Genomic DNA, 13,604 nt, shown 5'->3' with positions numbered 1-13,604 from the left:
AAAGGACTTGTATGCATGCATATTAGCATAACCAATGGACACAGACACTGGGGCGGTGGGGGTTTGTCCTGAGGGGTGGGAGTGTTGGTGGTGGTGAGGTCAATCGGGGGAAAAAGGAGACATATGTAATACTTTCAATGATTAAAAAAAAATGCAGTTTCTCTAGTCGCATAGTATAAAGTCTCCTTAGCAGAAAATAAGATAAGGCTGGGAAAACATCTGTAGACCAAATTTAGTCCACCTGAACAATTGTACAAATATCTCCTTTATATATACATATTTTTATTGATTTTAGAGAGGAAGGGAGAGAGAGATAAAAACATCAATGAGAGACGATCACTGATTGGCTGTCTCCTGCACACCCCCAACTGCACAAGCCCACAACCCAGACATATGCCCTGACCAGGAATCCAACGGTAACCTCCTGGTTCATAGATTGATGCTCGAACACTGAGCCACACCGGCCGGGCCAAGTATCTCCTTTTAGACATAGTTCCAAAAAGTAACATGTCTTTAGCTCACTATTAGTACTATCTTAAAAGATCACAAGGTAGCCGTAACCGGTTTGGCTCAGTGGATAGTGTCGGCCTGCGGACTGAAAGGTCCCAGGTTTGATTCCGGTCAAGGGCATGTACCTTGGTTGCAGGCGCATCCCCAGTAGGGGTTGTGCAGGAGGCAGCTGATCGATGTTTCTAACTCTCTATCCCTTTCCCTTCCTCTCCGTAAAAAATCAATAAAATATATTTTAAAAAAATCACAAGGTATAGTTTGCCAATCCAGGGTCAATCCATCTCTTATAAAACTGAAAGTTGTCCCACCGATTTTCATTTATTTTACACCTGCCTTCTAGTAGGCATTGATTTAGACAGGTAACTTACTGCTGTTGCTTTGTATTTATAGGTTTATTTAACTGGATTATAGTGAGGGAGCCGGGCACAGCATGGACTTTACTATTTTTAGTCTTTGCACAGAATTGTAGTTGGCAATAAATCCCTAACTGGCAAAATTGGTATCCTAGGAGGGCTAAGATCTTGCCAGCACCCTTTGCTATGTCCCCACCGCCACCCCCTTTATCTTCCTGCAAGTATTCCTGCAAAATGGGTAGGTGTGGAAAAAAGCAGCAATCTGGTCATCATTACCATGAACATCTGATTCTTGCTTGTAGGCAAATTAATCATTTTTTCTATCTCCACAGCAAATGAGTTTGGGTGGCAGGGAAGATCTGGAAAGAAGCTATAAAAAAGTGATAAGCCCTAGCTGGTGTTATTCAGTGGTTACAGCATTGCCCAAACACTAAAAAAGGGCTGCAGGTTTGATCCCAGCCTGGTAGGGGTACATGCGGGAGGCAACCAATCGATGTATTTCTGTCACACCGATGTTTCTTTCTCTCTCTCTCTCTCTCTCTCTCTCTCTCTCTCTCTCTCTCCTCCCTTCCATTCTCTCTAAAAAAATCAATGGAAAAAATATCCTCAGGTGAGGATTAAAACACATTCATGCACTGGAGGGGGGGTCCCTCAGCCCGGCCTGCCCTCTCTCACAGTCCAGGAGCCCTCAGGGGCGGGAGGTGACCCGGTGATCAGGGGAAAGCGACACCCCATCACACCTCTGCTGCTGCCACTGCTGGCAGCACAAGCCTCGGCTGGCCCTGGTTACCTGAGCCTTGGGCAGCCCTGGGCGGCTAGGCAGCCGCCATCTGAGGCTTGCCTGCACCTCGGGCTGGCCCTGGGCGGCCGAGGGACTGGGGGACTCCGGAGGCAGGCGTGTGGAGCTGCTAGTCCCGCCTGGGGGCGGACCAGGCCTTGCTGCGCACCTGCCACCCCGGCAGGGTTGAGGGGACTGGGTGCCACCATCTTTGAGGGCGTGACAGTCAATTAGCATATCCCTCCTTATTTGTTGTGGACGCTGCCATCTTTGAGGGTGTGATAGTCAATTAGCATATTCCCTCCTTATTGGCTGTGGGCACCGCCATCTTTGAGGGTGTGGCAGTCAATTAGCATATTCCCTCCTTATTGGCTATGGACACCATATTTCCGATGGTGTGAGGGTCAATTAGCATATTCCCTCTTTATTAGATAGGATGGTTCTATTTAAAGTCATTTTAGAGAATGGCATGCCTGCATATATATTTATGATCAAATAAATTTTAAGATTAAGAACATCTTTCTCATAAAGTCTTCTGGTTTTATAAAGCAAAACAAAACAAAATTACTAAAGATAATCAGAACTTTCAAGAGAACAGAGGCATCAGTCTTTATGAGGTATCTGATGCACTGAGCTACAGCCAGGTTTAGCCTCACCAAATTACCCTGGAATTATTGAGAGGAATAGGTTGAAAAGTTAGACATTAAAGCCAGAATAAAGTTACTAGTAATTTAGAAATGAGGTTAATTTTTTCACTTTGTACTTAAGATGATTTCATATTCAGGAGTGGGAAAGCAATTCAATAGACAATTCATTTGGTCTCCATGTAAATTAAGAACTGAAAGATCAAAATTACAACTAAACTACAGAACAAACATCATTCAGAACAACCTGAAATCTAGCCAAACAGTAGTCCTACAACTAAGAATATAAAGAAGCTACATCGAGACTGGTAGAAAGGATAGAGACCGCACAGGCTGGTCCCATATCTATGTGTGGTGTATAAATATCTGGGAGTGATATCTCAACTGCGGGGGTCCCCCAAGGAGAAAGTGGTCAGGGTTCCAGTGCCAGGAAGAGAAGTCTCCATAATTTCTGGCTGTAAAAACCAATGAGAATTGTGGCTGAGACAGAAGGCTGCTGGAGTCCCAGGCATTCCTCTTAAAGGGCCTGTGGACAGACTTACTTGGACACAGTCCTTCAGAGTTCCAGCACTGGGACAACAGTTCAAAAGGCTCCAGGGACACATGAAAGGCATTTTTCAGGGCACTGAACTATTCTATATGATATTATAATTATTTATATCTATCATTGTACACTTCTCAACAATCATAGAATTTATAATACAAAGAGTTAACTTTAATGCAAACTATGGCCCAGCTGGTGTGGCTCAGTGGTTGAGCACTGACCTATGTATCAGGTCACGGTTCGATTCCACATCGATCCCGGCATGCGGGAGGCAGCCGATTAATGATTCTCTCTCATCATTGATGTTTCTCTCTCTCTCCCTCTCCCTTCCTCTCTGAAATCAATAAAAATCCTATCCCAGATGAGGAATCCTATATCATAAAAGACCAATATGCAAATAGATCGAAAGGCAGAACCGAACAACCAATCAGTCGCTATGACGTGTGCTGTCCACCAGGGGGTGTGCACAGAACATGATGGGCATTGGCCACGGCAGGATGGTAGAGCAGGTGAATGGGGGCGCCAGACCAAGGCAGGGAGCCGGTCATTGTCATCGGGGCGGGCCTCTGATGGTTACTGAAAATTCTTTGCTCCTGAGCATGGTGGTCTCACCCAGCGCTCGCACCCGCTGCCGGTACCTGACGCTGGTCTCAATCACTCGGTGCCATCAGTGGGTGCAAGTGGTGGCTGCTGGCCCTGATTGCCCCTGAGGGCTTCTCCACCTCCCCCTGCTCCTGAGGGGCTATCAGGGCAGCAGCCACCACTCGCACCTGCTGATGGCGCTGGCCCCACTCGCACCTGCTGCTGGCACCAGCCCCAAACGCTCCGTGCTGTCAGCAGCAGCGGGAGCGGGGCTGCCGACAGACGGGACTGGGGGCCACAATGGGAGGGGCCGGGCAAGGGCTAGGAGGATGGGCCAAGACCTGCCCCTGTGCCTACCGCAGCCTCTCAGCCCACAGTTCCTTTCCACAAACACAAATTTGTGCGCTGGGCCCCCAGTGTGTGTGTGTGTGTGTGTGTGTGTGTGTGTGTGTGTGTGTGTGTGTATTTTTTAAGCCCTATGGATTTACTTTTTAAAAAAAAACAACACGAAGGCAAGAAATTTGGTAACTTTAAGAGGCCTATCCAAGTGAATTTAAGACTACAGTTCGTACATCAAAAACATTTAGATAAAAACCACAAAACTAAAACAAAAATAAAGTAAAAATTCAGAATAACCCATGCCAGTTTTGTCATATCAACCCATGCCTGATCAACTGAGGATTACAAAACAGACCTGATAGTTTTTCCTCAGAAGAGTTTGAGTAGACAAAATAAAAAAGATAATGCAAAACAAAATTTAAAGATGCTGATTCATAGAAGTGCAACACAGTAGCATGCTGTAGATTAAAGCAAGTCTATATGGAATATCCCTAATTCACATAGAAATGCATGGTTAGTGAACACAAAGGAGACATTTATCTGTACTATAATCTATTGTCTAAAAAAAATCAATGAATGCTTTTTAAAGGTCACTGGCTCAAACCGTAGTACCTATAAGAAAGAGCATGAAAGATGAATGGATTCCTTATGATAGTTTTCTAAATTCTAGTATTTTGTTTGACCCATAGGGTTATTTAAAAAAATAGGAATGTGAATATTACCTGAATGATTGCTATACACATTTCAGTGTGTGACTTCTGAAGTATTCTATCCTTGGAAATATCATGCTCTTAAAATTGAGTTATCCTTAAGAAGAAGCAAGTGCCTAGCAATTTCATTGTTAATCTTTAGAAGTACTACAGAGCTTCAAATGTAACCTTCTAATCTGAGATGGGTTCTGCCAACCATCAAATTCATCAGCAAAGACAGAATAAAGGTCTTTGACAGGGAGGGACTATTCAATCTTTCATAATATTTACTGAGGGCCTTCTATGTGTTAAACATTATTTCAAGTGCTAGTAATATAACCTAGATGAAAATATTACTATTAAAACATTCCTGCCTTCATCATGATTATATCCTTTTGTGTCTATATGGTCACCATACTATTTCTACTAGGCCCAGCATTCTCCTGATCCTTGGATATGTAGTAACGGTAACCTGATGATCCAATTTACTTTAAAAAATTAATTTACATAAATTTCAAGATTGCTATACATAGTTATTCCTTCTTACCTGGTCCTGTGTTGATAATAACGTAAACAGAGTTTCCAATGCTGCTCTTCGAACTGATGATATAGTGTGATGCAAAAATGGCCAGACACGTGGAACTAAAACTGTGAGTGACTGCTGAATACTAATAAAGAAGACACAAGTTAATCTAATTATTCTCAGTTGAAACTCCATTGATACATTACCTAAATATCATTTCCTTGTGGACCTGTTATCTTTTTAGAGGAGTAAATTCTAAAAATATAATTTTCATATGAACCTTCATTTAATACCTTCAATCAAAACTGTTATTACAGCACCAGTATAGCCAAAGCAAATAGTCATAAAGAAGAACAGAAATATTAACATTAGGTTCTTCTATGGTGCTAATGTCATAAATTACCTTTATCAAATTAGAACTTTTCCAATATAATGCTTTTATTCCCAATCTGTTCTTACTCAAAAGAAAAAAAAAAGGGGGGGGGGCGCGCATGTATCTTAGCTGGTAGTAGCCTACACAAAATCAGGATTGCTAATCCTTACTCCTCTCCTGTGGGCAACCATAACATACACATCATTTACATCCACTCTGGGGCCATCTCTGCCACATGTCAAATGAGCAAAAGGTGGTATGGCAGTAGCTTTGAAATGTATCCTGATTTAGCATTACTAAGTTAAGAAAACTCAAATATCTTCCTTCTTACAGGTTAGATTGTAAATAGGAAAGCAAGCAAAGCCACATCTAGGCTGACAACTTGAGCCATAAGATTCCTGTCACAACCATGACTGATTTATAAAAGTTACCTGGAATGAGGAAATGATTTGTAAATAGCATTTGGAATACATACCTCTGTAGAAAAAAGCATGAATAAAAAAAGAATATGTCAGTGTAACTATTTATCTGTTGTTTTGTAGTTCCTCTCATGTGGCCTATCTTTTAATATTTCAATACTTGAAGGTTTGTATAAAAAAATGACTTCTTACATTAATTTACACATTTAGTACACATGCAACACAGACTCAAAATATGTAATAGCATAGTAACGTCTTGTTAATAGTGTAAACTCCTCATGCTCCAAATGACATGCTGCATTTCTTCTGACATAAACTAGAAAGTATCTGCCAAATAGCACAATATATGAACAAATGTTCCAATAAAGCAATTTTGAAAAAAGAAAATTAAAAAGTACATTATTTCACATTGTGGCAATAGAACTTTCACTACATTTTTTCATTTTCTTACATTATGTTGCTTTCCTAACACTATCTAGTTGGTGATTTTTTTTAAAGTCCTAAGTCCTTTATTTAGAGCAGATGTCAAGAAATCTAAGGCCCACAGACTAAATCCACTCTACCTGGTTTTAAAATAAAAGTTTTATTGGAAACAGACATATTTACTCTTTCATGTATTGTCTATGGCTGCTTTTGTGTTACATTAGCAGAACTGAGTAGTTCTGACAGAGATCACATGGCCCACAAGGCCAAAAATATCATTATCTGAAGAGTTGAGTAATTTTGAGAGATCGAATGGCCTGCAAAGCCAAAAAGATAATTATTTGACTTCACAAAAAGGTTGCCAATTCCTAACTAAGGGTAATTAAAAGCTCTTGCATTTTGCAGCTTGAGAAGAGCTTTCACATAGATTAACTCATTTACTCCCTATAGCTTTTATTACTAATGAAAGCATCTGAAATATATGCACTGTCACCTCAATTTTTCTATTCATTTACTTGTACAGGTACTTATTTAGCTCTTCCAATTTGTGGGCTATCCTGCTAACCTAAATTTAACATTGAAGTATTACCAGTTGGTCAGCACTATTTGAAACATTCTCTACACATTTTCATGCATCTATGATTATTTCTTGGAAATATTCATTCAGAGTCAAAAATCATTTATGATCATAATCATATGAACAGTCAGTGAATACCCTCACTAGGCTAAGAACAGCAATTAATTTTCTCATCTGTGATTTTTTTTTAAAATATATTTTTATTGATTTCAGAGAGGAAGGGAGAGAGCTAGAGAGATAGAAGCATCAATGGTGAGAATCATTAATTGGCTGCCTCCTGCACGTCCCCAACTGGGGGAGATCGAGCCCACAACCCGGTCATGTGCCCTTAGCCAGAATCGAACCCGGGACCCTTCAGTCCGCAGGCTGACGCTCTATCCACTGAGCCAAACTGGCCAGGGCTCATCTGTGATTTTTTTTAAAGTTGCATAAAAATTTTTACTTATTTATCTTCAAGGATACTATTAATAGAAACAATAACATTCAGGAGCCGGTCTAAAAAGCAGAAAATACATTAATTAGCTGAGCTTCATTTCAAATATCAGGATAGGAAAGTACATGACACTAAATTCTTTTATTTGTTTTTTGGCTTCACTCAATCTCTCTGCCTTTGGACATTATATTTGTGCATGGGTGGGGTCCCTCAGCCTGGCCTACGCGCTCTCACAATCCAGGACCCGTTGGGGAATGTCGGACTGCCAGCAAAGCGGCAGGCGGCCGGGGAGGTACCCGAGCCCAGGCCAAGTGCCGCACCACTCCTGCTCATCCCGTTCCCGCTGCACTAGCTGCCGCTTGGTAAGCTCGCTGAGCGTCGCTCCTGCTGTGGGAGCACACTGACCAAAGGGGGACAGCTCCTGCGCTGAGTGTCTGTCCCCTGGTGGTCAGTGCGTATCATAGCGACCAGTCAGACGGTCGACTGGTCGAACAATTGACCGGTCACTTAGGGTTTTATATATATAGATTAATATGTATCTTCTTCCTGGTGAGTAATTCTTGAAGTCAAGAACAAGAGTTAAAGTAAACATTACAAGGGAAAAGTGCCTAGAGAAGCAAATTTTGGAAAATGCAATGCTGGTGTTCAATGATAATTCTGCTAACTATCACTAAATTAGGCAAAAATTCTACATTTTGGGGCTAGAGGTGAAAATAAAATGCAATAATTATATTTCTGAAGTCAACTATTATAAGATGAATAAGATGAAGACTTCTATAACCAAAGTAACCCAAGCATAAAAGAATATGACCTTTTTAAGCTCCAGTCCCAAATGTGCTAGTGGCTAGATAGTTTGGGGGGGCGGGGGCTTCCTGAAAATTGTAGTTTTGGGCATCACCAACTTCAGTACTGTTTCTAAAAGCTAGACTATTATATTTTTAGGCTTAAGTATTGGAAATTTATGTAAATACTTTTTACTTTATTCCACTAAATAGAAATAATTACCTGCATTGTTGGACCTGAGGGTAAGTTAACAGGGATGAAAGAAGAGTCATAATACTATTGGTTGAAGCTGTTAGATCATCTAGTTCCAGAAGAGCATCCCATAATGTATTTATAATGAAGGGTACCTATAAGACCAGTTATCAAGGAAACAGTTACTAATTTTACACAATATATTCACAAGCCATGCCAGGTTGTTTGTATCCCAGGAGTCACTACTAATTCAACAACATATACAATCCCAATGATCTTGAATATAGAGTCAGTTTTGAGCAAAGTTAAAAAGGGGATATTATTTGCCTTTAACAATTCCCTACCCGTTTTTAATGCCACTCACATCTATTTTGAAATTTCTCTTCCTAACCGGATTCGCAATGGGAGGGAGAATTCAAGAAATAAAATAGCCAATATTTATGTAAAAAAACTAAACTGTGAAAACAATACAGTGTTGACATATAGACATGACCCTCTTTGTAATTTTATTTAAAACAGTACTAAAGACAAATTTCATTTGTAAAATACTGTTTGCTGCACTTCCAAATACACGTGTTCTGGTTTTGATAATACAAGTGAAACAGAGAGACCTTGAGAGAGTCACTTCAAAAAATGAGACCAGATTAAAAAACCAAAAGCCAAAAACCAAAATCAAAACAATCTCGTATGTCTGAAAACCAAGAGTAAACTAAAGAAGAAATGTTTGCATTTTTCTCAAGGAAGTTCCCTGCATAGTATGTGTATGTGAATGGGAAGAAGGTTAATAGTCACAATTCACTCTTCCTAAGGATAATGTATAATTGAATTGTATATACCAGAGGACTGTCATAAGAAAAATGAAGGGTAAGGGAAAAAAAGTAGTCAATGTTTTTCCTAATACTTTATACCCCAAATGTAAATAAACTATACAGGAAGAATATTGAAAAAAAAATCAAATTTACCTTTTGTGTCTGAAGATACACAAGGCTTTCTACCACAGGTACCAATGATGCTGCAGCAACAGCTCTGACATCATCATCAAGGTCCTGGAGTCCTTCAATTATTTTAGTTAAAACTTTAGGCAATAAAGTATTAATTACATCCTGTAAAACAATACATCAAAATAAATTAACTTTCTGTAGTACAAATATTGTGCTTCAACATTTTTTATTAAACTTGCCATATGAAAACATAAATCCAAAACTTTATTTATTAAAAAGGAATCACAGCCCTAACCGGTTTGGCTCAGCAGATAGAGCGTTAGCCTGCGGACTGAAGGGTCCTAGGTTCGATTCCAGTCAAGGGCATGTACCTTGGTTGCGGGCACATCCACAGTGGGGAGTATGCAGGAGGCAGCTGATCGATGTTTCTCTCTCATCAATGTTTCTCACTCTCTATCCCTCTCCCTTCCTCTCTGTAAAAAATCAATAAAATATATATAAAAAAAAAGGAATCACAAACAGAAAAGAAAAATAACATCAATAGAAGCCTATATAGCTAATCCTATTTACAGAAGACTACAATATCAAGTACTTTATTATTGTTCAGTGTGATTTAAAACATCAGAACATGTTCTCAAGGTAAGACTATGAATTTCATGTGACCACAGATACATAGATAACCCTGCTATTAGAACCTTAATGCCTATTTCTCATTCAACCCCACTGATAGCCAAAAAGGGTATGAGAAGAGGGATAGAAAAGTAACGCCTTCCTACTTCTCTTTATTCCAATCTACTCTTTTTTCAAGTTCCTCATAGAGCCAGCCTTCAGAGGCCATTCCTGTGATCACATACAATGGAATCTCACCTAGAATTGGTCTTGCTATGAAACAATAACAGGTTTCCAAACCTAATTCATCATCTTTTGATTTGTACTTAAATTGTTATTTGTACCTATCTCTATGACAGTATCTCAAAAAAGCAAATCTTGAAGGATTGACTTACCTAAAAATAGCTTGTTTACACTTGGGGTAACACTAAGAATCTAGGGCCATTTCGTATAATTAATGAAAAGAAACTGAGGGGAGAAACTCTCCCATATATGCTTCAAAAACTGAATGTTTACCTGACGAACTGCCAAAGCATATTTTATTCCTAGCAGACCACCATGTCTAACTTCCCATTGTTCTTGTGTAAGTAACTTAAGCAGCACATCCACAGTCTTATGAACTCCTGTTTCATTCATGTGTTTTAACACCACACCTAATGTTTGAGCACAAGTTTCACGAACTGGTGCCACAACCTACAAATGAGAAAGGAAGAAAACTCATATTTCAAAAGCCTTATTTTGCTGAATTTGAAATTTAATTGGGCAAAGCCTCCCTTAGGTGATACTTACTTCATCAGAAACAAAGTCTCCAAATCTGTCTAATGCAAAAACACAAAGGAGTCTAATAACCAAGTCTTCCAACCACTCTTGATGCTGCTGAATCATCTGTTAAACAATCATTTTTTAGTAAAAAAGATCACACTTTGTATTGAGGGTTGGGGAAATATTAGGTCCAAAACAAAAAACTAAAATATTGGAATGGATTATTTTAGCTGTAGGAATAATAACCAAAATATATTAGAGTTCCAATTGCTATCTTTAATATTAACCACATCCTCTTATTAGATTCAGATATACTATACCAAAATCTTTAAAATTCATGAATTCTATTATACTGCTTGCACTCCAAGAGAAGTGAAGAAACTACTTAAGGCTGCTCCAATATCAACTGTATCTATCATTTACTTACTATCTATGCTGTTACCAGTGTCTCCATGCTACACCAATCATATTGCTCACTGGCCTCTGAACTATCCTCTTATTCATTTTACTCTACTTTCTAATCCATTATGTCCTGCTCAAATATTGCTTCTACATATTTTTTCCACTCAATGTTTCTGAACATCTTTCCTGTGAACTTGTTCTTCCTGTCTATAAATAAACTTCATCCTAAGCTTTTTACTTTTACTCCTCCCCTCAAAATCACCTTTCCATATTTCTTATTATTTACCTTTCATTTTTACCTTATGGTACATGCTCTGTTACTTCTCTAACTTGGAAGAAGAGTCAACTACTCAATAATAATTGTTTCTTTACTAGACTTACCTCTTCTAAAGTACTGTCTCCCATTTTACCACCGCTTTTCCCATGAGCTTTAAGTATTTCCCTAAGTCCAGTGCCTGCACCATGTCGAACCTAGAAATAACCAGAAAGCAAATGTCAGAGGTTAAATGCTTAAGAAACCAAGTTTAACTTCTTTAATTTGGAAAGGGAATATTAGATTTTTAAGAAATTGGAATAAACTAAGTGACATTTCACAAGAATGTTTTTTTCTTCTACTATTCAAGGAGAAATACATATATAAATGTTATAATCTTGGTTATGTAAAATGTTTTTTAAATCAAGCTAAGATAACAGCTATTCTAATATCCTCCCGAGGTATATGTAATCCACTTGGCTGTCCCTCCTGTACCCTCTATTTGCATTCAGCATTATCCACATTAAAGAAAGTATCATATATTGTTCTTCAAAGTCCCAATATCAATATCTTAGAATATATGCATCAAAACTAAGTTCTAAAGCTACCAGTGTTAAGTGGCAAAAGAAGACAATTCAAATAAAATATCTCATGACTAATGCTTCATTATAGCCCTATACCCTTCTGAAGTGACATATGGAAGGGAGAAAACAGGCCACTGACACTGCACCCACTTATTCCAAGATCTCTTGTGAGTTAAAACATGAATAGCTTTAAACAGAAATATTATCAAAGAGCAGAAAGACTGCTAAAAGGTACTCTAAACCAGTGTCTTTGAAATTACCCAGAGGCCAATATAAGAGGAAGAGAATGGTTTGAGACCAACAACCCTCAACTTCAACCAGAGGAACTTTACTTTCATATCTCTTACATATTGGGACCTGCTGAAGATTTTCTTTGAAGAAATATATTTGAGGTTTAAAAGCTGTTGTGGAAATTTCTACTTTTAATCAAAATTGTCCAAAGGAAATTTTTACTGTCTGGGAGAGATATACAAGCCTTTGTATTATAGAGAGAGAACTATAATACAAAGAAATAAACAAGTCACTAAAGAAATACAACAAAAATGATATGAAAGGTGAAAATCAGTCCAAAGTTTTCTACTTGGTAATAGAAAATGCCTTGAGCAGTGGTCCTGAGAAGGACACGAGGAAAGAATAAGAACCATGATAAGCCAAAACCGGTTTGGCTTAGTGGATAGAGCGTCAGCCTGCGGACTGAAAGGTCCCAGGTTCAATTCCGGTCAAGGGCATGTACCTGGGTTGCGGGCACATCCCCAATAGGAGATGTGCAGGAGGCAGCTGATCAATGTTTCTCTCTCATCAATGTTTCTAGCTCTCTATCTCTCTCCCTTCCTCTCTGTAAAAAATCAATAAAATATATTTTAAAAAAAAAAAGAACCATGATAAAACAGACTGTGCTCGACACAGTTCCCTTCATTGGCAAAGAAAATAAAGCTAGAAAAATTATAATAAAGAAACCATAGACAGCGAGACTGGTAGGAAACGTGGAGAGGTGACAAGGGCTGGCCATGCTCCCACAAGTGGCGGCTGAGATTCAGGAGAGATATCTCAGCTGCCGGGGTTTCTCCTGACATCATTCCTGGAGCACTCAGCTCAGGTGGTCAAGGAGACTGCACCACTGGGTCCCACAGGACACCTACTACATAAGGCTATATACTACCTAATACACAGAAACAAACACAAAGAGGCAGCCAAAATGGGGAGACAAAGAAACAGATCCCAAATGAAAAAAGAGGTGATATCTCAAGAAAAATAAAAAAGCTAAATGAAATAGATGCAAGCAATTTATCAGATATAGAGTAAAAAAAAAAGAGGGGGAAGGGGTTTATAAGGATGCTCAAGAAACTTACTAAGAACTACAAAAGCATGAAAAGGACACAGAAACCATAAAAAATAAACAGCAGCCTTAAATGACACACTAAATCAGATGGATTTAATTGATATCTTCAAAGCATTTCACCCCCAAACAACAGAATATACATTCTTTTTAAATGCACATGGAACATTTTCTAGGACAGACCACAACTTAGGACACAAAACAAGTCTCAGTAAATTTAAGATGAGTGAAATCGTATCAAGCATCTTCTGACCGTAATGGTATAAAACTAGAAATCAATCACAAGAAAAAAAATGAAAAACAGACAAAGACATGGAGGCTAAATAACAGGTTACTAAACAATGAGAACAAGGAAAAAATCAAAAGATACCTTGAAATAAATGAAAATGAGAACACAACAACCTAAAATCTATGGGACACAGTGAAAGCAGTCCTAAAACAGAAATTCATAGCATTACAGGCCTACCTCAGGAAATAAGAAAAAACTCAAATAAATAATCTAACTTTAAATTTAAAGGAACTAGAAAAATAACAACAAAGCCCAAAGTACGTAGA

At 38.8% G+C, this 13,604-nt stretch overlaps 1 protein-coding gene across 1 annotated transcript in view; it reads right to left on the bottom strand.

The window, feature by feature from the left end:
• BTAF1 (BTAF1 RNA polymerase II, B-TFIID transcription factor-associated, 170kDa) overlaps window positions 1–13,604 on the bottom strand; it is a 116,314-nt gene that overhangs the window by 48,542 nt on the left and 54,168 nt on the right. The window contains exons 9-14 of the mRNA XM_005884041.2: window positions 11,258–11,347; window positions 10,502–10,597; window positions 10,229–10,405; window positions 9,125–9,265; window positions 8,193–8,317; window positions 4,987–5,107 (exon numbers count right to left, since the gene is read on the bottom strand). Coding sequence (XP_005884103.1) covers window positions 4,987–5,107; window positions 8,193–8,317; window positions 9,125–9,265; window positions 10,229–10,405; window positions 10,502–10,597; window positions 11,258–11,347 — 750 coding nt within the window. The remainder of the gene's footprint in view (window positions 1–4,986; window positions 5,108–8,192; window positions 8,318–9,124; window positions 9,266–10,228; window positions 10,406–10,501; window positions 10,598–11,257; window positions 11,348–13,604) is intronic.

The sequence above is a fragment of the Myotis brandtii genome, unplaced genomic scaffold (assembly GCF_000412655.1).
Source record: "Myotis brandtii unplaced genomic scaffold, ASM41265v1 scaffold810, whole genome shotgun sequence".
Taxonomy (NCBI): domain Eukaryota; kingdom Metazoa; phylum Chordata; class Mammalia; order Chiroptera; family Vespertilionidae; genus Myotis; species Myotis brandtii.
This window is presented reverse-complemented; position numbering and strand designations above follow the sequence as displayed.